The sequence below is a fragment of the Elephantulus edwardii genome, unplaced genomic scaffold, assembly GCF_000299155.1.
Source record: "Elephantulus edwardii isolate Elephantulus edwardi_28Jun2011 unplaced genomic scaffold, EleEdw1.0 scaffold00049, whole genome shotgun sequence".
NCBI lineage: Eukaryota > Metazoa > Chordata > Mammalia > Macroscelidea > Macroscelididae > Elephantulus > Elephantulus edwardii.
In genome coordinates this window covers 10,981,706-11,008,187 of record NW_006399799.1, presented here as the reverse complement: position 1 = coordinate 11,008,187, position 26,482 = coordinate 10,981,706, and the positions used below count along the sequence as shown (strand labels likewise).

Genomic DNA, 26,482 nt, shown 5'->3' with positions numbered 1-26,482 from the left:
TAGTACACAACAACAACAAAAGATAGAAGGAGTACACAGAGTCACTTTACCAAAAAAGAATTGACTGACACAGAAGAATTTCATGAAATAACAGATGATCAAGAGATAGTGGTGAAAAAAGAAAAAAAAAGGCAATGGTGATGAAGGAGGAAGTTCAAGATGCTCTTAGGAATTGACAAAAAAATAAGGCCCCAGGGATTGATGGCATACCAGTTTACACATTTCCACAAAAAGATGCATCCCTGGGTGTGTACCAGATTGTTCTAGGAAATCCAGAACTACCTGGCCAACTGACTGGAAGAGTTCTATATTTATTCCCATCTCAAAAAGTGATTATCCAACAGAGTATGGAAATTATCAAATAATTAATCAAACATTAATATCACATGCAAGCAAAATCCTGCTGAAGATTGTCCAAAAATAATAAATCATTGACTGAGAACTGCCAGAAGTGCAAGCTAGGTTTTGAAGAGGCCATGGTACTAGGACTGTCATAACCAATGTTAGATGGATCTTTGCTGAAATCAGAGAATACCAGAGGAAAGTCTACCTGTGTTTTATTGACTATGCGGATCAAAACAAATTGTAGCTAACATTGAGAAGAATGGGAGTCCCAGAATACCTGATTGTGGTCATGAAAAACTTATACTTGGACCAAGAAGTTGTCATCAGAACAAGGAAATACAGCATGATTCAAAATCAGGATAGGAATGCATCAGCGACGCATTCTATTTCCATCTATATTCAGAACAGACCATTTAGGAGGCTGGACTTTATGAGGAGGAATGTGATACCAGGATTGGAGGAAGACTGATCAACAACCTGTGTTACACAAATAACAACTTGGTTGCTGAAACCAAGGAGGACCTCAAGTGTTTCCTGCAAAAGATCAAGGAATGTCGTCTTTAATATAGATTGAAGTTCAACATCAAAAAGAAAAAGATTCTCACCACTGGGCCAATAGGCAGCACCATGGTTGGTGAAGAAGAGATTGAGAGTGTTAACTATTTCAGCTTGCTCAGTTCCACACTCTTGTCATCAGCTGTCAGGAAATCAAAAGATGGATTGTAAAAACAACTTTGAGATATGATCTCACCCCAGTAACAACAGCATAGTTCAACAGAGCAGCAAACAACAAATGCTGGCGAGATTGTGGAGAGATTGGAATCCTTATTCACTGCTGGTGGGAGTGTACAATGGTGCAACCACTCTGGAAGGAAGTCTGACACTTTCTTTTTATTATTATCTTACTGGTACAGGAGGATATTGCTCCTCCTTCTCCGTCAGAGCATCTGGTGGATTCGAACTGTGTACCTCTGGGATTGCAGTGCAGCTTCTTGCCACTAGGTCACCAGAGCTCCCCTTGACACTTTCTTAAAAAGTTGGAAATAGGCGAGCTCTGGGAATAGATTGTATACCAGTTGAAGTATTTCAGATAACAGATGTTGCCCTGGATGTGCTCACCAAGTTGTGCCAAGAAATCTGGAGAACAACCACTTGACCAACTGACTGGAAGAGATCTATATTTGTTCCCATTCCAAAGAAAGGTGACCCAACTGAGTGTGGAAACTACAGAACAGTGTCATTGATTTCACATGCAAGCAAGATTCTACTGAAGATTATCTAAAAATGATTAGAACAGCACATCAGCAGAGAACTGCCGGAAGTCCAGGCTGGGTTTAGAAGGGGTCGTGGTACTAGAGATATTGTTGCTGATGTTAGATGGATCTTGGCTGAAAGCAGAGAATACCAGAAGAATGTCTATCTGTGTTTCATTGATTATGCAAAGGCATTTGACTGTGTGGATCATAACAAACTGTGGCTGACTCTGAGAAGAATTGGAATCCCAGAACATTTAATTGTGCTAATGCGTTCATCACCCAATGAGAAGCTGATACCCAGTTGTATCCCCCTAAAGTGTATAAAAAAACCCAACTTTGTCTGCTCGCGGTCGACTCCTCTGTCTCCTGTGAGAGATAAGGGTCGGCCCGGAGCTCCGCAATAAACCTCTCCTCTTGCTGTTGCATTAAAAAAAAAAATTGGGCTAATGCGAAACCTGTACTTGGACCAAGAGGCAGTAGTCAGAACAGAGCAGGGTAACACTGCATGGTTCAAAATAGGGAAGGGTGAACGCCAGGGATGCATCCTGTCTCCATACCTTTTCAACATGTATGCAGAGCAGATTATCCGAGAGGCTGGGCTCTATGAGGAGAATTGTGGCATCAGAATTGGTGGAAGATCTATTAACAATCTGCGTTATACAGATGACACAACCCTGCTTGCTGAAACTGAGGAGGACCTCATGCACTTGCTGCAGAGGGTCAAGGACTGCAGCCTTCAGTATGGACTGAGGCTCAATGTCAAGAAGACAAAGATTCTCACCGCTGGACCAGTTGGCAGCGTCAGAATGGATGGCGAAGAGATTGAGATTGTTCACAGCTTCAGTTTGCTCGGCTCCACAGTCAACACTCTTGGCACCAGCAGTCAGGAAATCAAAAAGCGTATCGCGATGGGAAAGTCTGCTGTTAGGGACCTCTCTAAAGTACTCAGGAACAACGGTGTCTCTCTGGAGACTAAGGTGCACCTGATACAGGCCATGGTCTTTGCAATCGCTTGTTATGCATCAGAGAGTTGGACAATGACTAGGGAGGACAGAAGGAGAGTGGATGCTTTTGAGCTGTGGTGCTGGAGAAGGGTACTGAATGTACCATGGACTGCCAGGAAAACAAACAGATTCATCTTGGAGAGGATTAAACCAAGCTACTCCTTGGAGGCAAGGATTCTGGGGCTTCATTTGACATACTTTGGACACGTTGCAAGGAGGGACGGGTCCTTGGAGAGGGACATCATGCTTGGGAGGGTGGAGGGACAGCACAGGAGGGGAAGACCCTTTATGAGATGGATTGATTCGGTGACTGGGGTAATCGGGATGGGTGTGTCAGAGGCAGTGCGGTTGGCGCAGGATAGAGCAGGGTTTAGGGCTGTTGTGCATAGGGTCGCTATGAGTCGAAAACGACTCGATGGCACATAACAACAACAACAACAACAACTTGTGGCCTAGTGGCAGGAAACTGCACTGCAATTCCATAGGTGAGCAGTTCAAATCCACCAGATGCTCTGCTGAAGAAGGAGGAACAATAGCCTCCTGTACCAATCAGATCCGATTTGACGGTACACACATAAAACATAATAATAATTTTTAAAAAGTTGGAAATAGAAATGCCATTCAAATTTCCACACTGGGAATATACCCTAAGAAACCAGAGCTCCTTTCCTCCATATTTCCTTTCAAGGAAAGAGGGCCATCCCTTTGGTATGTAACTTTCTAATAAATCTATATCATTTTACTTTAAAAAACAACAACAACCGGGAGCTCTGGTGGCCTAGTAGCAAGAAGCTACACTGCAATCCCAGAGGTACGTAATTTGAATCCACCAGATGCTCTGCTCGAGAATGAGGGGCAATAATCTCCTCCTATACCAGTCATATTTGATTTACGGTACACACACACAAAATAATAAAATTTTTTAAACCCCCAGAAACAACAACCCCCAAGCTGGCGCCCATATAGATGTAAGCACACCCATGCTTATTATTGCATTATTCATAATAGCAAAGAGATGTAAGCAACCCAAGTGCTCATCAACAAATGAATGAATAGAAAAACTGTGGTATATTCTTATAATGCAGTACTGAAAAACGAGGAACCCATAAAATATTACACAACATGGGTGATTCTGGAGGACATGCTGAGTGAAATATCTCAGGCACAAAAGGACAGATAGTGCATAATGCCACTGTTATAAAACAGTACTGACATGGGACTTGAGGGGAAACTAAGAAAAGAGAGGATTAATAATAAACACTTTAAAGTTCATAAATAATGAAAGAACTGTTTAAAAGGAGTATATGATTCAGTTTTATCTGTATAACAGCAGTCCATAATAAGAGGTGCTTAGCAAAATAGATTGGGGGAGGGCTGGAAATTAACACAACAATGTTGGGTTTTTTAAATAATTACCTTGGTAGAGTGTAGGGAGGAAAATGTGCAATAATGAATGGATAAAAATCCAACTTTTCTGTAAACTTATGTTAAAATCACAATAAATAAAGATGGTTTGTCTTAGGAAAATCTGCTGTCAGGGACTTCTTTAGGATACTGAAGAGCAACAGTGTCAGCCTAGAGACTAGGGGGTGCCTGATCCAGACCATGGTCTTTACAGCTACCTGCTGTGCTTAAGAGAGCTGGCCAGTGACAAAGGATGACATAAGAAGAATCGATACCTTATAGTTTAGTGTTGGAGAAGAGTATTGAACATATCATGGACTGCCAAGAGAACAGACAGGTCTGTCCTGGAGAGGGTGACACTAAGTTGCTCTCTGGAGGCAAGAGTTTTGAAACTGTCCCACATACTTTGGGCTTGTACCAGGAGGAACCATTTCTTGGAGATGGAACTCATGCTTGGAAGAATGGAGTGATGGTGCAGGAGAGGAAAACCCTAGATGAGATTGATTGACACAGTAACTGGGATAATGGGGATAGGTGTGATAGAGCCAGAGAGATTGGCTCAGGATAGAATAGGGTTTAGAGCTCTTATACATAGGGTTGCTATGAGTCACAGTTGACTCAATGAGACATAACAGTTTGGGTGTTGTGTTTTCATTTGCATATCTCTTATTGCCAATGATTTTGAGCATTTCATGTGTCTGTTGGCCATCAGATATCTTCCTCTGTGAAAAGTCATCCCATGTCTTTGGCACATTTTGTAATTGGGTTATCAGTCTTTTTTCTTGTGGAAGCCTTGTAGGATTCTGTGTAAACTTTTGTTGTGAGACCTTTGGCTGAGATATCATTGCCAAATGTTTTGTTTTGATCTGCCCCTTCCCCAGTAAGTAGGTTTTCTTTTCACCCTATTAGAAAAAGTTTTTGATACACATAGGGACTTAATCTTTAGAATGTCCTAGTCATCAGTGTTATCCTCTCCTTGTTGTGTAGCGATAGATACTTATGTATTGATTTTATATTCTGCACCCTTACTCAACTTACTAGTTCTAATAATGCTTTAGTATGTAGTTTACACCTTTTTTATATATAAATTATATCAACTGCAGATAGAGCTAATTGACATCTTCCTTTCCAATCTCATTGCATTATTTTAATTTTCTCTCTCTGATTTCCCTGTCTTGAACCTCCAGTGATACGTTAACCAAAGGTGATGAGAGTGGTAGTCTTTGTGTTTCTGATCTTAGGGCAAAGCTTTCATTGCATCATGTTGTTTATCATAGATGTCCCTGTTCAGGCTGAGAACATTATTTTCTGTTCCGAGTTTCTTGAGTGGTTTTTGTTTGTTTGTTTTTTTATGAAAAGCATGTTTGGATTTTGTCAAATGTTTTTTCTGCACCTGTGGTATCATCATGCTCGCTCTTTTGTTACTATGGTGTTGCACTAATTAGTGTGTGAATGTGAAACCGGCCTTGCGCTCCTGACATAAATCCACAGTTCTCTTCTGAGAGACTGTACCACGACTGAGACTATGTTTTGCTCATCAGTGTCCCCAGAGTTCAACAGGGGATTCTTCACTAAGTATTTGTTAGGTGAATGAAAGAGCCACTATAAATGGTTGACACAGCCCCACTTGCCCTGTCTCACTGCCTTTGAGTTGACTGAATGAATAACTGGGTTTTGTAGAAGCTTGCCATAACCAGGTCTGTGTCACTTTCTGAGCTGGTCTGGCTTTAGGGCTGTAGACAGGTCTGCATGAGTGTCCTCTAAGGCCAGGACTCAATGCAGAGAGCTGACATGATCTTTTCCTCACTCAGGCCTTCTCTCCATGGCCAACTCTGGCCCAAACACCAACGGCTCTCAGTTCTTCCTGACATGTGACAAGACAGACTGGCTGGATGGCAAGCACGTAGTGTTTGGAGAGGTCACTGAAGGCCTGGATGTCTTGCGGCAGATTGAGGTATAGGTGGCCGAATGAGCCTGTACCCTGACCTTGGTGCACATCCTGGAGAGGGAGCTGAGGGGTGCACTGTGGGAGGGAGAGCTGGGCCCGGGGCTGCTCTGAGCACAGCCCTTTTCTGAGGAAAGTGTCCAGGGTGGGAGTGAACATGTGGGTGATTTCTGAGTGGCTCTTCAGCCCTCCTCTTCCTTCCTTTTGACTTCTCTTCTGTCCTGCAGGCCCAGGGCAGCAAGGATGGAAAGCCCAAACAGAAGGTGATCATTGCTGACTGTGGAGAGTATGTGTGACCCTGTTGGCAGACCTTTCTCTGCTCTGCCATCTCTCTGCTCCGGCCCATCTGCCTGGGAACCAGCAGGAGCCCCTGAGGGTATCCCTTTGAAAAAGCAGCATTTGCACCATGAACTTGTCCTTGGTGAGGACTTGGAGCAGCTCCTCCTCAGGAACAGCCTGATGTCCCCCGGCTTCTCGCAGGGCCTGGCGGTGGGCAGGAAGCCAGCACAGGCGCCCGCCCTCCCCCGTGGATGGTCCATGGATAGTCACCTGCTTTGCCGGGACTTTGCGGCCAGGGCCTCCCCTGTGCCTACTAGGACCTTTTCTTCGGGTAAAATAAATCCTGGTTTTTGTACTGCCAGCTGCCGTCTGGGCATCATGTTGTCAGAGGTCACAGCTCAGACTGGACGGTCTGCTTGGACTGGCAATGGCATGTTTCATGCTGCTGCCTCCTCTTGCTGTGGGCAGATGCTCTGAGGGGACACCCGCATGAGCCACTTGCAGGGCAGTGTAAGCCGGCCAGTCACGAGGGCCTGTGTCTCCTGTTACTGGGCAGAGGAGTTAGGTCAGCCAGGTGTCAGCCCTGCCCTCTCACCCTCTGATTCCACTGGGAACCCTTAATTGGTCTTACTTATTCATTCGTGGAACAAGCAGGAAGGATTTGATTATCGCTAGGTGCCCAGAGTCCTGTGCCAGGTTCTGTGCATGGTGCTTGGGAGATAATAAGAAATAACACAGGTAGCTCCCGCCCTGACCCCCAACCTCTTCCTCCTGGAACCCAGTCTGGTGCCTCGGTTTGCAGGCATGCGAGGCTGGCCTCTCACCCTGCACCTCACCTGTTGCTCGCTGAGGCTGGGCTCTCAGTCACTGAGACCTCCTCGAAGCTACCACTTCCCTGAGCATTGTCAGGGTCGAGTCCCTTTTCAGAACCACTGGGCTGGGCTGGGTTGAGATCAGAAGGGGACATCTTGAAGTTGAGGGACCCTGGGCTGGATTCTTTGGGCGGTGTCATGTTGCTTGGGCCTCTCTGCATTTTGGAGGCTCCCTCCTTGGCTGGTTTGAGTCCTCACCTTTAACTGGGAGCCACTGTCCCCAACACAGTCCCATTCTCATGCAGTCGTCACTGTCCCTGATGGTCATTTGTGGCTGCATCAGGATGAGCAACAGCGAGGTCAGAACCACGCCACTGTGCAGGGCTGGGGGGTGTAAGAGTTATGACAGGTTCTCAGTGTGGGGGCTCCAGGGTAAAGGGGGCGGCAGGCTGGCATAAGGCCAAAGAAAGGACTGGTCACACAGCCCTGTGAAATGGGTCATGGGAGGACAGTTAGTCTTCCCTGACTGCTCTGAAGGGGGCAGTCCTGAGAGCTCAGTGGGAGAGGAGCCGTTGGGTGGTGGGCACTCGGCATTCTGCAGGCCTTCTCTGGGTGTTAAGTCTGAGCCCACTTCCTGGGCTTATCCAGGTGGCCACTTGAGCCTCCGAGAGGTGCCTGTTCCCAGACACTCAGTTGTACCTCCTACTTGTGCCTGGTGCCATGTAGAGGAAGAGAAAGTTACAAGCCCGGGACCCTGGATGAACGGACAGTGCCGTGCACCCGGGCACCTGAGTCCTGTGTCCTGTGTGGTGGCGGGCCCGGAGCAGCACAGCATGCGAGAAGGCTCACAGGTCCTTACAGGCTCACACCGAGATGCCAAGGATGGAATGTTATTAAAAATATTTCCAAAGAATATTTAATAACAAATTTCCAAAATATACATTGGATATAGCAATTTGAACAGTCAGGTAGAGTGTGATCATAACTGTAAATATTGTACACAGAGGAAAGGCTGGGAGGAATACTGGAGCTGTTACCTCTGTGGTGGGATTATGGTGTTTGTGTTTTTCTGATTTCAAAATTTTCCCTGACACATACACAATGCTTTTTTAAGACAGAAAGAAAAAAAGGTGTTTTGAAAGGTCAGATGCTTGCTGCAGGCTTCCCACTGAGAAGAGAAACCTTAAATAGAATGTGTTCCCATCAGTTTCCCGTGAGGGCACACAGGTGCCTTGCCTGCCAGAGGCCGTGTCTCCCCAAGCACCAGCTAAGTGTGGCTGTGTCCTGACCGAGGTGGCACTGCCAGCAGGGTGGCACAAGGCCACACCTTCTCCCCACAGATTATCCAGCTTAGAATCTGGGAGAAAAGCAGAGCTTTGAAGCTGCTATAGCAGCTATTCTAGATATTTTAGAGGTGGGTTTAGCAGGCATGCAGGGGAGGTGCAAAGTTGCACATTTATTTCAGTTAGACCACTGATGAACACTGCTTAGCTCATGCACCGGTACATGTGTGTCCAGGACATGTGTGTCCTTTGACAGAAGGCAGCAGTGTCATTTAGAAGATAAGAGGATGCTGTGCCACGTCAGCTCAGCTCCGAAACCTGTTCTCTGTTCATCCTTTTCCTGTGAAATCATAGGGAATTTCTGTAAAGCCATTTGCTGCCTACTGAGTGGTCCTTCGTAGCCTCCTTTCCTGCCATCATTCACTTACTGCTGTCACTGAGCCCAAGATGATGTGTTTCTGTGAATGTGATGTGGGCCAGAGGCAGAAGCAGATAAAGTGGTCTTAGTAAATGAATCCAAGCCCAATTGGCCCCACCTCATGGGCTCTGCACCCACAGTTAACAGTCCCTCCTCTCAGGCCTTTTCGGTTTCATTTTATGTGGTGGCTGCCTGGGTGGCCATGGTGCTAGAAGTCCATCAGGGAATCTAAGGCTGTTTCACTCTGAAATTTGCTGCATGAAGAAGAGGTGTCAGGATGCTTCCTGCTCTGCACACTGATGGGCAAACCAAGCCCTCGCCTTCAGAGCACAACCCCACTGTGCCAGGCTGTGTGAACTCTGAAACCAGACACAGACATTTGGTTTTCAAAGCCAGCTTGTTTTCAAACCTCCACTGCCCTTGATGCTTGGAGGAGAGAGAGAGCTGTTAAGGTTCTGGGATGGCAGGGAGGCATCATGTCACGTAACTCTGAATCTGAATCCAGCCAGGAATCCTTTAGTTCTGTGAGGACAGGCCCTTTAAGTCCTACGTCCATATGTCACAGATGGAAAAGTGAAGTGTAAATAAAGAAGGGGTCTCGTCCAGACACCAAGCAAGTCCAGGGTGAGCTGGAACCAGGACCCTGGCCTGACATTTAGTCCAGGGTCATGTCCCACACCTGCCAGCCTGAGCTCAAAGCCCTTGGCTGACGGGCAGCTCATCACACATTCTGAGCCTCCCTCGGGAACTGGGAGGGGCTCTGTCTAGGTGGTGGAGCTGCTGTCCAGAAGAAGGGCCCTGAGGCCCCAGCCCTGCCAGACCTGCTCCCCTGAAGCCCCCTGGGCCACTTCCACCCGGACAGGGCTGGGCCTGTGGAAAGCCCTGTGGACAGGGTGGGCCCAAGAGCTGCTTTTAATGATGGCATTTCAAGGGTTCGTGCAGCTGGACTCTGTCTGCACTAGCAGGTTAATTACAGGCTTAGCAAGTCAGAAATCAAATAAACACTCCAACTCCCAGCAGCTGCTCCAAAGAGAACAGTGGTTTCCGGGAAGAGTGGAGGCCGAGAAAAGCTTCCCCACCCTGCTCAGCTTAATTACCGCCTGTCATTCCCCTGGGACAGGGGCCTTTTCTTTGGCTTACAGGCCCTGAGAACCAGGACAGGGCTCCTGGGCATACAAGGTGAGAGACTGGTGACCAGCCTGCTCCTGAGGCCTAGAATCTGGTGGGCACTGGGTTGCCCACTTGCATCCTCCCTGGCATTGGCCCTTCAGTGCAGAAATGGGATGGCCTGCTGCCCTGAGGCAGAGTTCATGTCGCCTTTGCGTGGTTGGCAGTGACTGGAGATAAGGAGTTTTGAGGCTCTGCCCAAGTTCGGTGAAGAGAACTCAGGCTAATTAATGATGCTGCCCATGGCTGAGGATGTGGGAATTGAGCCCATGGTTCTGCCTATGGTAGTTACTCCCCTTCTCGTAAGAGTTATCTTCGTCCAAATGCTGTGTTCAAAATGGGTGGAGACGTTGAGGGAGCTGGAAGCCCCACGGTTCTTGGGTTTTTGGAGGGTTGCATCTCTTCACCAGGCAGAAGCCGGAACAGGCCCCATGCAGGAAAAACGGGAAGGCAAATCCCAGCTAACATGCCGTCATCGTCCGTCTGGAGGCCCACCACAGGCTGCTGTTTATGACTAAACGCATCACCGAGTCCAGAGGCCAAGCTGTGACTCCAAGAATACTCTGTGCTGAGAGGCGTCATGTTATCTAATTACACCCCAGAAATTCCCAGTTCTGCACCTCACTGCCACTATCTGAACCCTGTGGTGAAGTGTAAAAGCCTGAGCCAGCCAATCTCGGGTGCCAGGTGCTCCTCAAAATGCCCCAGGGCAGCCACCTGGGCCAGCGCTGGCCATGGACAGGTCCCAGTATAGATAGGACTTGGGTGCAGTCCCCAGACAGGCCCATAAACACGTCTTTCCGTGGCTGCTGTGTGCGCTGCACCAGGGCCGCCAGGGTTGGGGCAGGATAGCCTGCCACCAACTCCAGGGGAAGGGGTCAGAGGGTCCTGGGGAGGGCCTATGCCTTGGCAGGAAGTTGGCGGGGGATGTGCTCACCTCAAAGAGCTCTTTCCCATCCCTGCTGCACTATGGCCATGCTTAAGGGTTTCCTGGCTGGAGAAAGCCTGACCAGGGGGTGGGAGGGCTGAGCAGGCCCAAGCAGGTGTGGCTTCAGTGGCAGCCGCAGGCCTTGACCACCATGTTGCGGTGTTTGCGCAGGATGACATTGTTGCTGCTGTCGTAGTAGAGCACAGAGGTGGCACTCAGCTTGGTGGGCGCACAGCACGCTTTGGGTACGGCATCAGGCTTCATCAGGTGAACCTGGCCAGAGGGAGGCACAGAAGCATGAGCACCTGAGGACTCACCGCTCCCCACTCACCTCCCAGGCTTCTCCTTTGCCAAGTGGGTCTGAGGACACTTTTCTCGTTTCCAACAAAAACACTGCTGGCTCTGACCTTGTACCAGCCCTGCTGGCATGAGGAACACAGAAACGTTCAGCCAGCAGCCTCAGTCGAGTGGTGGGCACAGAAGGGAACTCCAGGAAGGCACCTGGGCCCTAGGGACTCAGGGAACTGACTACCAATGCCTGCCTGGGGAGTGCTGGGTCCAGGGCGAGGGGAGGGGGCCTTGAAGGTGAGAAGACAGTAGAGGTCCATCCTGGATACTTGAGTGTACCGACAGCGTTTGGGGACAAGCAGGGGGAGAAGTCTGCAGGATGGTTAATGATGGCCCCAGGCTCAGACTTCCTCCTGGGGTTAACAGAAGTGACTGAACCCTGCTAGGCCAAGGATGACAGGTGAGATTTGCACTTCTAGAAGAGTCTGCTATCTGTTGTGTGGAGATGAACCTGGAGGGTCCCTCAGGACCCCAAAGGCTCTGCTCCGTCCCGCATCACTGGCCTCTCCCATCTCATCTCCTCTCCTGCCCGTCCACACATTCTCCTGGAGGAGGTGATCGGTTCCCAGGACTCGAAGACCATTGACAAGCTAATGTCTCAGGTTTATGCCTTCAGCTTGTACCTCTCCAACCCCAAACTGGATACCAACCACCTCCCACCCATTATATCCCAACTGTTGAGACAGTCCCCCACCCGACATCACCTCTAATAGGATCTTAAACATTGTGGAGCAGCCAATTGCCAGCCCTTCCTCAACCCCCTGGCCTCCCCTTCCTGGGTAAACCAAGCATGTTCTGGTCTTGGGCTTTACACTTGCTCCTTCTGCCTGGAACATTCTCCCTCTAGCTCTTGACATGCTGTTCCTCCTGCAGAGGGCCCTCCCTTTTCTCCCTCTGCTGAGCGCCCACCCTCCTTTTCCTCACAGAAGGCATCACCCAGTCCCCCTAGTCCATGTGTTCACGAGTCTGCTGCCCAGCACGCAGTGAGCGCTCATGTCTGTGACTGACCTCTGAGAAGGACTGAGGTTCCAGACTAGTGTCAGTGAGGAGGGGACAGACCCTGGGAAGTGCAGGTGAGGTCATCACCTCAGCTCCTACTCACACAGGCTGTGGGGACCAGACAGGGTTGCTCTACAAGCATCTTAATTTCACCCTTGAGCTTTTCCAAAGGAAGTCACCTCTTGGGTGTCCCACAAACCCCATCAGGCCATTGGGAAATTAAGCATTATCATGACCTCAAAGCTGCTGTGCCGTCCATCTCAGACACTACCTTCACACAATCTCTTACCTAGAAAACAATTAGGAACTAGGATTCCAGGTAAGCAGTTCTAGAAAAACATCTGAACACCAGCATCAACAAACAGCACTTAACAATACAAAGCAGCAGCCATGTTCACATCAGAAGGCATTTTAGGCATTTACAGTTCCCTCAAAGACTGGGTACTGAAAGACACATAGTCTGTAAAAAACACGAGTGGCTGGAGAGGAGCCAGGGAGACGCCAGTGAATATGATCTGTGGAGCTGAGAGCCAGCTGAGAACCTGGAAGTGCACCGAGACCAGGGGAAAGCAGCGGGACAGAGGAGGTGTGGAGGGTCCTGCACAGCGCTGTCTGCACACACGTCACAGGAGGGCAGCACCCACCATAGATGTGGGCAGGCATGTGGGAAGGTCGCGGGTCCCTGCATGCGTGTTCGTGACTTGCATCTGTCAGTGCGTATGACTACATGGAGGTCTGCCCATATAAACCCTGCGTGTCTCGTGTGTGCATATGCAGTGCGCAGGCCTTTAATCTACGTTTGCGGTGCATGTATTCTCTGTGTGTGCGTGAATTTAACTACATGTATGGATGTCATGCGGCTGTTCTCATTCACCTCCTGATGAATGCTGCCTCCCTCAGTGTCCACCCCATACCAGGAGGTGGGGCGTGATCAGTACTGACCAGGGACTGCAGGATGGCGTGGTTGGTGGCGTTCATGCAGGAGTCCAGCGGAAAGGAACACTCCCCCTCACAGTAAAAGGCCGAGTAGCCCTGGGGGGCGATGACCCAGTCCTGAGGGGAGGGAGAAGCTGAGTCCACCAGGTGCCCCTTCTGAGCCCTAGTCCAGCACAGGGCTTAGGGATGTCCCCCACAGGCACCAGGCCACCAACAGCATCAGACAACACCACCCAGACTTGAGTGCCCACCCCCAGCCACTACAGTGGGTCAGCCCTCCTCGCCGCCTTGATCCTGGCACATGCACAGGTACTGCCCGCCCACCTCCGCTTCCTTGTGCCAGTTCTGACATTCCAATTGACTGAGGATTCAGATAATCTCTTGTTTTCATGATTTAAAACAAAAACCTTTCTTGCTGTAAAAATAGTGCAATTCCATCTTGAAACGTAGAAAATAGCAAAGATAAAACCATGTTAAAAAATGCAACAATGGATGAATGGAAATCCAAAGTCTGTAAATTTTCATTGAAATTAATAATAAAAAATGAAAAAAAAAACACGTTAAAAAGACAAAATGACTCATAATTCTCCTTCCTCCCTGGAGACACATTTAGGATGAAAATGGGGTTTGTCGTTAAGAAGAGGAGGAGGTCAGTGTTACCAGCCAGCCAAGGTCCCGGAAGCTGACATAGAGTTCATGCCGACGGCACACCTGTCGCCCACTGGAGCCATGGATGTCATCTGTGAGGACAAGACAGTGCAAGTTCTTTTCTGGGTCTGACTCTGTGAAGCTACCACAAAGAATTCCCAGGAAGAGGTTGAATGAATGGGAACTAAGTAATTCAGTCTCATAAAACCCAAGCTTGGATGGAGCTTAGTTTATGCCAAAGCCCAGCTCAACAGTCTTCAGTGGCTCCTGGATATTGCGGAGACCACCCTCCCGCTTCATCTAACAGGACCCTTGGCCTCCCCAAGGATGGAGGATAAACCCATTCTTTTTTTCCTCCAGAGACATCTCCTATCCAGCCCATTCTCCTCGCTGCAGTCTCGCCATTCCACATGTTCAAAGGTACTCAGTTGGGACCAGCAAAGGGCGGATCTGTAGCAGCTCAGGCCTGTCCCTGGCCCATTGGTAATGGGGAGACCCTCACATGAACAACTGTGAATCCTAATAGGTCGCCAGGGAAGAACCGAAGGCAACAGAGGGCTGTGGTTGCTTACAAGAGGGGAGAACAGACCATGCTTGAAGTCTGGGAAGGGGGCCCTGGAGATGCCAGGTGAGAGGAGAGAGGGAGACTTCGCAGTGAACGGGGAGGCTAGCAGAGGCTCAAGCATGAGAGGGGGGCAGTGGGTCACAAGGGTGTACAGGGCAAAGGCTGGTGTTGTGAAGAGTGGCTGGAGGACGGCTGGTCACTTGAGCAGTTTCTGAGGGCCCAGAGGTTTCTGTCCCCCACCTGGCTCCTGCCTGGCCTCTCTTGTCAGGGCTCAGAAGCAGTCCAGCCCTGGAGCTCACCAAAGATCCCTGGAAGCCTGTTTGGCTGCGGCAGCTCGTTGGTTTTCTTTTGTGGCCTCCTCCTCAATGGCCTCACTGCTCGAGAAGCTCGGATGGGACTCAGGCTCGCCCTGAAGAAAGTGACCACGAAGGGCTGTTTGGGGCGTGGTGCCTGGCGCCCCAGCAGACCAGCCAGGCCAGGCTCCACACTGTGTCCTGAGACAGAAATGACAGAGAGTAGTCACTGAAAGTGACCACTGAAGTGGACACACCAGGAACTCTGCTGGGACCTAGGAAGGTCTGGGGCATGGAGGCTGAGACTAAGGGTGACCCATGGCGCCTCAGCTTCCTTATCTGAAGTCCAGCTCCCAGCAGGCAGTTCTGAAAGGCACGGGTGGGAGGTTCTAGAGGACTGGTGAACAATGAACATGGAAACAGATGTTTGCAGACATTTATCACCTTTCAAAGTCATATACACTCTCATCTCATTCTATCTTTACAAGGTGTAACTTCAGAGGTCGTCAGCTGGGGAGGCACAGTCAGGGATCCTTAGCCTCAGGGTGTCCTCTCAGCCTGAGGATTCTGAGCCCTGTTCTCTCTTCCCACTCCATGATTCTTGGGGACATCTGTGTATGCTTTGTGGTAGCACTTAGCTAATTGTAGGAACCGCTAGTGTTTAGTGAGTGTAGCACTGAAGCACCCCAAATGAGACTCCAAGTCTCTGGGATGGAAACACTGGGTGAGGTTCCTGAGCCAGGGTTTGACCTACACAGGTGTACTTGCCAACATGGTTTATGGTTAAAACACAGGTCTGTGGGCAGGCACATGATTTGGGCCCAGCCCTGGGAACGGGGAAGCCCATAAAAGGGATTTCTTCCACAGCTGTTAAAGGTTGTTGATGACACACACAAAACAAGGCAATTAGCCCTGGAAATACATAGATGACACCAATGAAACCACCTTCCAATCAGCATTTTTTCTTTTCAAATACTCTTATAATAGTAAAAAGAACTACAAGCTACTGAAAAAAAAAGAATCACTCAAACCCTCTCCTCTCACTCCAGCACAACATTCACTTTTGTTTGCCAAGGCTCTTTTTCTTGGGAGCTTGGGAGGCCTAGTGGGTAGGGAGTTTGTGCTGCTGTCCCAAAGGCAGGTGACTTGAAGCCATCAGCCACTCTGTGGGGGAAAGGTGGGTAATCTCCCATGCGGTTTACAGCATCTGAAAACCTGACTTGACAGCACATAACAGCAAGGGTATTTTTCTAGGCTGATTTTTCATTTTACACAGTTTTCAGCACAGCAAAGAGGTCCTCATTCCCCTCCCAGCCTCCATTTTTTCCCACAGAAATAATTTCCTGGTTGTCCAAATAAGCCTCGACAATAAATGTTTCAAATGCAGCTACTCTAAGTGAATACACCACACTTTATGTAGAGATTACCTTACAGACATTTAGATTTGCTGGCTTTCATAACATAGATAAAAATGTAATAGAATCTCTTGACTTTTTCCCCCATGAAATTTTCTTAAATTCAGGATCAAGATCATTCACAACAACTGCAAAGTTCAACAGGGCAGCAAACAACAAATGCTGGTGAGGCTGTGGAGAGATTAGAACTCTTATTCACTTCTAGTGGGAATGTAACATGGTACCACCACTATGGAAGGCAGTCTTGCACTTTCCCCAAAAGTTGAAAATAGAAATACTATTTGACCCAGCAATTCCACTACTGGGAATATATCCTAAAGAAACCAGAGTCACAACTCAAATAGAGATATGCACACCTGTGTTTATCATTGTGTTATTCTCAAGAGATGGAAGCAACCCAAGTGCCCATCAAAAGTGAATAGGTAAAAAAACTGGTACATTCACACAACGGAATATTACACAGCATTGAAAAACAAGGAACTCTTTTTTTTTTTAAGGAACTCTTAAAACATTAAACAACACAGAAGAACCTGGAAGACATTAAGCTGAGTAAATTATTTCAGTTGTACAAAAGTACAAAAATACTGCACAACTCCACTGTTAAAAAATAGGACAGACATGGGAGCACTGGGAGAGAATGGGAAGAGTGGATAGATAATAAACACTGCATTAGAATAGAGGAGGGGAAGAACTGTTCGAAAGGAATGTATGATGTCATTATTTGTAGGAGAACAATCTGGAACAAGGGGTACATTGCGGTGTGGGTTGGGAGAAGAGAAAGGAAGAAAATGTGCGACAATGAATTTTAAAGTGTGTGTGTGTGTGTGTGTGTGTACTGTCTGTCAAATTGGATCTGACTGGTAGAGGAGGAAATTGCCCCTCCTCCAGCAGAACATCTGGTGGATTTGAACCGCGTATCTCTGGGATTGCAGTTCAGCTTCTTGCCACTAGGTTATCAGAGATCCCTTAAATTTTTTTTTTTTTTTAAATCACTAACCCTTTTCTAAGTCTCTTAAAACAGTATCAGTTGTTCAATATATGTTGTTGTTTATTGCCTTCGAGTTGAGCACAACTCAAGGACCCTATGAACAAAAGGCGTGAAGCCCCTCTACAACTACCAACACTTATCAAAGTTCATAGAGTTTCTGGAGGCATGTGGTTTAGGAAGTGGATGTCACTCCTGCTTCCAAGTATATATGAGGGTGCATTTCCCCTCAGTGTTGTAAGCACCTACATGCATATGAACATTCATGAGTGCATAGACATGTATATGTATGCCCCAGTAAATGCAAATACACATTTTATGTATGTACATCATAGTGGCAAGAGCTGCACTGCAATCCTGAAGGCATATGGTTTCAATCTACCAGCTTCTCCACAGAAGAATGAGAAATGTCCTCCCATACAGTTAACGGCCTCTGAAAACCTGCTGGAGAGTCAGCTATGGGTCAGTTCCAACTCAACAGTACACAGCAATAATAATAATACAGCATCATACATATACCTACGCTTCATGTTATTGTTAACTGTTGTGGAGTTGGCTCTGTTTCATGGAGCCCTTATGTACAGCTAGACAAAACATTGCCCAGGCCTGTACCATAATGTACCATCACTGTGACCTTTGATATGTCGTAGGTCATTGTTGAGGCTATGGTGTCCATTCATTTCATCGATGGCTTTCTTTTCCGTGACCAATTTGTTCCATAGCAGATCTAAAATAGCTCTCCACTGTGGACTAAAGGTCAAGGACATGGCCTGCCTTCCCCACCCACAGTTCCACTCAAAGGTCAGCTGTTAGACAGTAGCTTTAGGCCAGGTGTTCACTGGCCACCATTGACTGAATAACCAATCAATCCAGAGTCCAACCTTTGACCTATGATGTCACCCACCTGTCACACACAAATGTACTCGCTTTCACAAATGAGTGGCTTTCTGTCAGGAATGTGGATAAGAGCTGTGGTGACTGGCAATATATCCACTGTAGGCATTGACCCCAGAAGGCTGCCAGAGAGAAGCCATTCAGTAGTCTGGGTCAGCAAGTCTTAGACACACAAGTCAGAAGAAAAGTAAATTATGTGCAGAGCACAGAGGAAAGGCAACTAAAGTTATGAAGCTCTGGGGCCTTGAGATCTTAAGGGACCTTAAAGACAGAGAAGAGTAGACAGGATGGAGGAGTCAATGACCATCAACACCAGGCCCTGGGGTAGAGTCCTACTGTACCTGGGGTGGTGGCCTTGGTACCAAGGCAGGCCTTCCAAGCCGGCCTGCGGTGCTCTTCTTCCCTTTGGATTCCTGCAGGGCCTTATCATATACCTTTGATCTAGGGAAGTGGATCTGCCCTCCAAGGCTTTGTTCACCATTTATCTCCTTTTTGTGCAACTGCCTATTTAAGGATCTTGCTGGGGTCTCCTGAGTGCAGACGACACATAAGCTCCATAATACAGCAGAGCCTCATGCAGCCCCACGGAGCTAAGTCTTGTGTTGAGCACTGGGGAGTCCTTTGAAGGCTCTCTTAGGCTAGACAGGCCTGCCCGAGGATCCCTGGAAACATCTAATCCTAGTTCTTATTCTTCAGAAGCAGAGATGAAAATTCAAAAGTAGTCACCATTCAAGGTCTCAAAGCAAGGTGCAGCAGAGCCAGGACATTCCCACCCTTCTCTAGGAAACAGGCCCAGGTAGGGGTGGGGAGGGCAAGACTCGGTGTCTTTCATAGTCCTAACCTAGCAGTCCTAGAAAAAGTAGTTCTTCCACAATCAGAGACCACACACACACACACACACACACACACACACACACACACACACACTGGGTCTGCTTTTGTCCAGCCCATTCTCAGGAGAATTCCTTGGCTTTTGCTGACAGGTAATGACCACTAGATCTGGACAGACCCCTTCCAGGAAAGGCAGAGGTGAAGGCTGCGAGAGCCTCTGGGGCTCAAGGCCCCTGGCTCCAGATCTGGTTTTGTTACAGTGTTGAAGTCTCTGCAGATTCCCAGGTGGACCTGAGGACTCCTGGTCTCACCTCATTTCCGCGCCTGCCCCCTTTTAGCCCAGAATGTCCTGGCAGCTTACTTGCCTGGTCCTGTCCTAGGACAGGTGGTTAAACTCGAATTCGCATCTTCCTTCCAGTGGTGCCTAGGTAAATAAATCATTGTCTCTCCCCAAGGCTCTTCTCTGCTCTGGGTGCCTTCTGATCCCCCTTCTAGCCCTTGCAATTTCAATGTCATGTTGACAAACAATCAGGACTGAGTTGGAACTCTTGTAGAAAAACTCCATGGAGACATGTATAAGACCGGAACTGTTTCTGAGCCTTATGAAAAGGGAGGGGGAGAGGAGAACTCACACGACCACACTCAGCCTCCAAGATGGTTCTGATTCACCTTTTAGCTGGGAGTCCAACACTCAACTTTATACCTGTATTGAGCCTGTGGACCCTGCAAGCATTTTAAATATGATACAGACATGCTTAGGTTTTTAAAAAATTTTCTTGTGCTTTGAGAGTTTACAAAGCAATTTGGTTTTCATGCAACCATTCATAAAATTTTGCTTTATAACATTAAATGCAATAACCACAGTATTTTGTCCCACATTTCCTCCCTCTAATTCACATTTCCATTAATCCTTCTTACTTCTTTCTGACTTACCAGTTTTCTGTCTTTTTAATTTGTGAGACTGAAGATTCAGGATAAAATGCCTATATCTCCTTTGGGGTTATATGAGAACAGTTAAAGCCTCCATACAGAGCAAATTTCAGATCTGGACAACACAGAAACACCATGGTTTATGATGATATAACTCACAGAAGTTCACCAGCTATAGTTCCTAAGGCAAGTTTCAGCGTGTCATAAGCACAGGTGGGTTGTTTATTTAGAGGACGCTCCTGAGGGAATGTGAGCATTAACCATCGGCCTTTTTTTTTTTTTTCTTTTTTTTGTGTGTGTGTACCATCAAATCAGATCTGACTGGTACAAGAAGAGATTGTCCCTCCTTCCCTGGCAGAGCATCTGGTGGATTTGAACAGTGTGCCCCTGGGATTGCAGTGCAGCTTCTTGCCACTAGGCCACCAGAGCTCCCCAACCATCGGCCTCTTGCAGTCACCAGCTCACTGTCCCACTTCCACTGGTCCTGCTGTCCTTTTAGGGGCATCATCCATTTAGCTATGTGAACAAATGTGAAGGGAGGAGGTATGGATATGGGGAAATAAAGTTTAGCAACAAATGAAAGGGTCCAGAGGGAAAGTCACAGAAGCCAAAGGAAATCTTTAAGATAGTATTTCTGCAGGACAAATATGGCATAAGAACATTGTTGTAAAAATAGGATATCTAGTAAGATATACAAAAGTCCAAAAAGGGAATGGGAGGAGAGCAGGCAGGCTGAATATGAGGGGGGGGGGATCACTAGGATAACAGAGTTTGGTGGGCAGAGGGGTGTGTATGAAGAATTAGGAAAGACTCAACAGGGACCTGAAAAGATGTGGCAATAGTAGGCAAAGATCAATGGTGATTCATTTTATAAAACACCATGAAGCATGAAATGCAATGTGAATTAAAGAATGTGTCAAATGATGTATGAGTGAAACACAATGTACATGAATTTTGTATGCAAACCAATATAAAATTTTAAAAAATTCACAAATTCACATGTCCGTTATTACTCATGATAGTGGTAAAAAGCACCTTAGATAATTCTCTAGACAATCTTTCATTGCCCCCTATACTTCATGATTGAAGTATATCCTTCCTATGTGATCATCTCAACTACACAGCATAATGCCAATGTCACAGAAAGCAAAAGGACAGCCAAGCTCTCTCCACTCACAGCAGAACTTCCTCAGCTCTTACAGAACACACCCCTTAAGTTTTCACAGTCTTTTCTGTGTTTTAATTAAAGTCATATCCCTCAAGAGAACAAAGCCTATCCAGCTGTAAAAAGTCTGAGAGGCCAAGAGGAAACTAGTCAAACTGCCCATGAAATGTACAGATGTGATGACTGACTTCCTCACAGGTAAGTCTTTTGTGGTCAAAATCCAAACCACAGTCCATGATGAAGGTTGGTTTTGTGCTTATATTGTAATTTGCTGCATTGGCTTGAGGTCTGGTGACACCGTGAAGGCACACCCTGTGCACTTTTTGATGTCATCCACTGTCAAGCCTTCCCAGAGCTCAATCAGCGTCAGCCCTCTCTTCGGGTCCACATTAAACACGGCCTTCTCTGTGATGATTCGTTTCACACAGCGCTTCCCAGTCAGCGGCATTGTACACTTGTCCAAGATCTTGTGTTCGTTTGCCTTTGAGCAATGCTCCATGGTGACCACCACTCTGGTTTTGGGGCTGGACACTAAATCCATGGCGCCTCCCATCCCTTTCACCTTCTTCCCGGGAATCATCCAGTTAGCCAGGTCACCATACTGAGAAACCTGCATTCCTCCTAGCATGGTCAGACCAAGGTGTCCCCCTCTGATCATGGCAAATGATTCGTCGCTAGAGAAAAAAGAGGCACCGGGGATGACAGTGACTGTTTGCTTGCCAGCATTGATGAGATCTGCATCTACCTCATTGGGGGAGGGGAATGGCCCCAGGCCCAGGACCCCGTTTTCACTCTGAAGATGAACAGTTATCTTTGGGCTGATGAAATTGCTGGCCAGGAGTGGAATTCCTATGCCCAGATTAGCATACATACCATCCTCAAATTCCAGAGCTGCACGCTTGATGATGCGAGTCCTCAAGTCGTCTTTAGCGGGGGCTTTTTCGGCTCCCTCTTGTCTCACTGTTACATGTTCAATTCTTTTCTCATATCTTTCTCCCTTTATCAAGCGGTCTACATAAATGTTGGGAATGTGGATGTTTTCAGGGGCAAACGATCCCACGTCGACAATTTCTTCCACCTCCACCACTGTGGTGTCTGCAGCTTTACATATCGGCACGTTGAAATTCCTTGCACTTTTCCTAAAGATAACGTTTCCTGAGCGATCAGCCTTCCAGCCTTTCACTAAAGCAAAATTCCCCGTGATGGCTTCCTCCAGAAGATAATGGTGGCCGTGGAACTCCCTCACTTCTCTGGGCTTACTGATGACAGCCAGGTGGCCGTCGTCATAGTACTTGATGGGCGCGCCTCCTTCTTGGACCATGGTCCCGTAGCCTGTGCTGGTGTAGAAGGCGGGCACCCCGGCGCCCCCCGCACGGATCCTCTCGGCCAGCGTGCCCTGGGGCGTCAGCTCCAGCTCCAGCTCCCCAGCCAGGTACTGGTGCTCACAGAGGGTGTTCTCCCCCACATAGGAGCAGACGATGCGGCGGACCTGCTTGCTGGCCAGGAGGAGGCCCAGCCCAAAGTCCTCCACGCCGACCGTGTTGCTGACCACCGTGAGCCCTTTCACCTGCGTCTTCAGCAAGGCCCGGATCAGGTTCTCGGGGATCCCACAGAGGCCGAAGCCGCCCATCAGGACGGTGGCGTCATGAGGGATGTCCTTGATGGCCTCCACCGCGTCTGTGTAGAATTTGGCCTGGTGGTGGGGACTGGTGGAGAAGCCTCGCGCACAGTTCTTGGACGAAGAGGGGCTGAGTCGAGCGCCTCTTGAGCGACCAGCAAGGGCGCGGAGCCGCAGCCCCAAGAGGAGGAGCCGGGGCGCAGCCATGACGGGGATGCGGCCGGAGACCCCGCCAGTGAGCCAGAGGCCGGGCGCGTGACTGAGCCCCACGAGGCGCCCCGCGTCCTGGCTGCCTCTGCGGCCGCGTCACAGAGCCCAGAGCACAGGGCTGATGTGGCCTAACCCTGGGGGTGGGGACAGCCTAGCTCGGGCCCAGAGAGGCGAAGGGGCAGCGGGGCCACACGGAAGCTGGGGTAGGATGCCCGTGAGCTGCACCCCAGCAGAAACACAGGGCCAGGAGCCTGCTCACCGTCCGCTTCTGGGGTGCTGGCCTGGATCCAGGGAGAATCAGAGAGGATTCCGTACCAGGCCTCCAATCAGCTTGCTGAGGACTGATCAGAGATCTCTATCCCAGCCTGGGTGGGAATGGTGCTGCCCTCGGTCCAGTCCTCCTGGTCTAAGGCTCACAGGCCCTCCTAAAGCAGAGCTAACCAACTCGGAGCCTGAGCCTCCGATGGGCACTGACCCCGAGCCGCACTGGGGCGGTATAAGGGTGACGCTGTTGGTAAGGTGGAAAACGGTGCTGGTGTCCTCGCCCTCAGGTCCTTGTTGAATCCTGTGGATTGAGTGCCGCTGGAAGAGCTCCACCCCACCCTTCACGGTAACAGCAGGGATGCGCTGTCCTGCAACTGCCACTGTTCACATGGAGGAAGAATCGATTTTCCGTGTGCTGAGTCCCTCTGTGGGGACTTTGTCAAAGATTGTCGTTTTCCTTTCTCTCCACTGAATCCTTCCCATTGGCACATGCAAGCACTCTAGTATCTCCTAACCTAAAAAGCCCCTTCTTAGTCCACATTGCTAGGATTCCTTCTGCATCAGAGGTTCTGGAAAGAGTGGTCAAGAGTCTCAGCTGCCTGCTTTGTTCTCCTCCAGCTCCCTCCCGGCATCCTCCTGAGCTGCTCTGGGAGACTTCAGCCCCTTCTGAGTGCTGGCCTTCCTCATCCTCTCATGGGACAGATGACACTCCTCCTAGGAAAGCTTTTCTGCTTCCTCCTTCTTTCTCCTGACATTTGGGTCACTTTGCTGTCTAGGATTCCTGCTTCTTCCCTGAGCTGGAAGGTCCCTATCAGTATTGAGGGTGGTTTCTTTTTAGCAGGATCTCTGGATATGGGGGTCCAGGACCCTTTTTGCTGAGTTGCTATACTCTTCCCACTCCTCCACCCCTCTGCCACTGATGTTCACAGCATCATTATTCACCATCACAAGAACATGGGAACATCCCAAATGTCCAATCATAATCAAACGGATTGAAAAATTATGGTTCATTCACATGAAGGAATACTATGGAGCATGCAGGAGCAACGATTTCAAAATACTATATAACATAGGAGACACTAGAGAGTATTATGCTGAGTGAACTGAGTCTCATAAGGACAAAGGATAAGTACACTAAGGCCATTATACTAAAAATAGAAAGATAACTAGTAAAATGTATATGAAGATCCAAGAGGGGAAGAGAGGAAGCAGAGGAGTGAGGATGGACAGGGGAGACACCACAGGGTCACATAATTTGGGGGATAGAGAGCAGGAGTGAAGAAAATGGGAAAGATCCAGTGGGGACCTGAAAAGGTGGGGTAAAAACAGGCCTAGGTCAATGGTGATTAATTTTATAAAACACAATGTATGGGACTGTATTAAACATAACATGAAGGAAGGAAAGTGTGAAACACAAGATAGACAAATTTTGTATACAAACTAATAAGAAATTTCAAAATGTTACCAAAAAAAGGGACATGCTCAGTCTATGACGCTGATGCTACTTCTAAGGCAGGGCCGTGCAAACTCTGCAGGCACCCCAGAATGCTGAGTCTAGTAAAAGCACAAAACGACCACATCTAAGACAAAACGAGCAAAGGCAAGATGGGTTTAGAGGTAATCTTACATCGGCTGAGGAAGCCGACTAGCACATTATAAGCCTGCAGCTACCCCAAGATAGGATGCAGGGACAAGAGCTATTCCTCTTTCATCATTAACTCAACTTCCTGTTTTGAGATTTACAGACATAAAACTTAACTTTCTTAAGCCAGAGGACATTTTAAATCTCAGGCATTCTAGTGGTATCCCTTAGTGGAGACATTTCATGGTGACCAGTGACTTAAGATTTAAGTTACAAAAGTGTAGTACTTGCTTGCACTCCCTGGGACTGGTGACCCTGGGCCATTATATTCCTCCCTGAACCCATTTTCCCCTCTGTAAAATGGGACTAATAGCACCTGCTTCATAGAATCATAGAGTGTAAGTACTGTAATGCAAGAAAAACCCAGTATCTGTCCCATACTAAAATGATAAATGTGAAACCATTTACGGCAGCATGGACAGTGAATCAGGGCGACCTCACAACTCGGGGTAGAACTGGGTTCTGTAGGGCGTTTGTTCAGTGACTCATTTTAAGGAAGTATATCACTAAGCCTTTCTTCCATGGGTTGCTACATTCCTTCCCAGAGTGCTCTCATTTAGTCCACTTACATGCCAGCTGTTACCACATCTGGGTTTTCAGCACTCATCTTTCTTTGAAATGATATTTGCACATGGCTATCTACCAGGGTCTAATTAATATCATGGCCAGAGAGACTTTTGATGTTCTATGGCATATTCAACACTCTGCCAACACCACAATTCATAGGCATTTATCCTTCTTTGGGTCTTCCTTATTCATTGTCTAATTTTCAAAAGCATACAAAGCAATTTAAAACACTATGGCTTGGATCAGGTAGGTGCACCTTTTTTTTTTTTTAGGTCAGGGGGTAGGTAGGTAAAAGCAAAACCAGATTTATTAGGAAAGAAACATCCCAAAGGAAGGGACAGAACATCTTCTTGAGGAAAGGAATGCAGGAGGCCACACTTTAGTCTTTAAACTGGTATCCTTGTTCTTTAGCTCTTTGGAGGGGTACTTGATAGGAAATTTTTCTCAATGCAACATGTTTGGGGTTTAAAAAAATTTTTTTTTAATTTTATTATTTTTTTTGTGTGTACCATCAAATCTGATCTGACTTGTGACTTGTACAGGAGGAGATTGTCCCTTCTTCTCCAGCAAAGCATCTGGTATATTCGAACTGCGCACCTCTGGGATTGCAGTGCAGCTTCTTGGCACTAGGCCACCAGAGCTCCACAACATGTTTTTTTTTTTTTTTTCTCGACAGAGTTCCTGCCATGAATATTGATGGTGGACCCAGGTAAAATGTAATCTTTGCAGAAGTAGACTGCCATATCTTTCTTCTGTAGAGCAACTAGTAGGTACCATCTGCCATGCCAACCTTTGGGCAGTTCGAGGATCTCACCTAGATCTACCTTGCATTTATTTGTAATGATTCTCAGCTCCTCTAGGATATGAAAATTTTTCTGGCTTTCCTTGGTCTGGATGACCTTTAAGTGTTAAGAAATGATGGTCAGTTACACTGCTATAAAAGATGTCTTAAAATAAATTCTGATATTACGACTGGAATAAAAACTCATTTGCAAAAAAAATGTAAAAAAAAACCCAAAACCAAAACCAAAAACTCATTTGCCTATTGAATTGTAAAAACAACATTACAAACACAATAAAAATTAAATCATGTCTCTGAATTTAAAAAAGATAAGAAAAATTATTAATTATAATAATTCTATTTTTTTTAAAAAGAAATAGATGTTCTGTAATGTCTTTCCATTTGGGTTTGCATGCCGTTTTGCTCATGGTTAGAGTGGAGTTAGTAAGATCTGAAGAGGAAGATCACTAAGGGGAAATGCCATTCACATTACATCATATCAAGTGTACCTGCTGTCTGAATGACTTGTTGCTGTTGATGAGAACCTCAG

General features: G+C 47.6%; 2 protein-coding genes and 1 pseudogene across 4 annotated transcripts in view; 1 reads left to right on the top strand and 2 right to left on the bottom strand.

The window, feature by feature from the left end:
- PPIE (peptidylprolyl isomerase E (cyclophilin E)) overlaps positions 1–13,920 on the top strand; it is a 52,850-nt gene extending 38,930 nt beyond the window's left edge. Inside the window, exons 9-11 of one of the 3 annotated variants that reach the window (XM_006886490.1) lie at positions 5,821–5,963; positions 11,282–11,285; positions 13,763–13,920. In XM_006886490.1, the coding sequence (XP_006886552.1) occupies positions 5,821–5,963; positions 11,282–11,285; positions 13,763–13,815 (200 nt within the window). In that variant the 3' untranslated portion in view covers positions 13,816–13,920. Of the gene's footprint in view, positions 1–5,820; positions 5,964–6,181; positions 6,251–11,281; positions 11,286–13,762 lie in introns of those variants that run through there. The other 2 variants (XM_006886491.1, XM_006886489.1) reach the window with 2 other exon arrangements.
- The window catches only part of LOC102873616 (bone morphogenetic protein 8B-like), a 33,970-nt gene continuing 18,452 nt past the window's right edge, over positions 10,965–26,482 (bottom strand). The window contains exons 4-7 of the mRNA XM_006886492.1: positions 14,637–14,831; positions 13,785–13,864; positions 13,131–13,241; positions 10,965–11,114 (exon numbers count right to left, since the gene is read on the bottom strand). Of these exons, the coding sequence (XP_006886554.1) occupies positions 10,965–11,114; positions 13,131–13,241; positions 13,785–13,864; positions 14,637–14,831 (536 nt within the window). The remainder of the gene's footprint in view (positions 11,115–13,130; positions 13,242–13,784; positions 13,865–14,636; positions 14,832–26,482) is intronic.
- Positions 21,107–22,675, bottom strand: LOC102873617 (annotated as a pseudogene).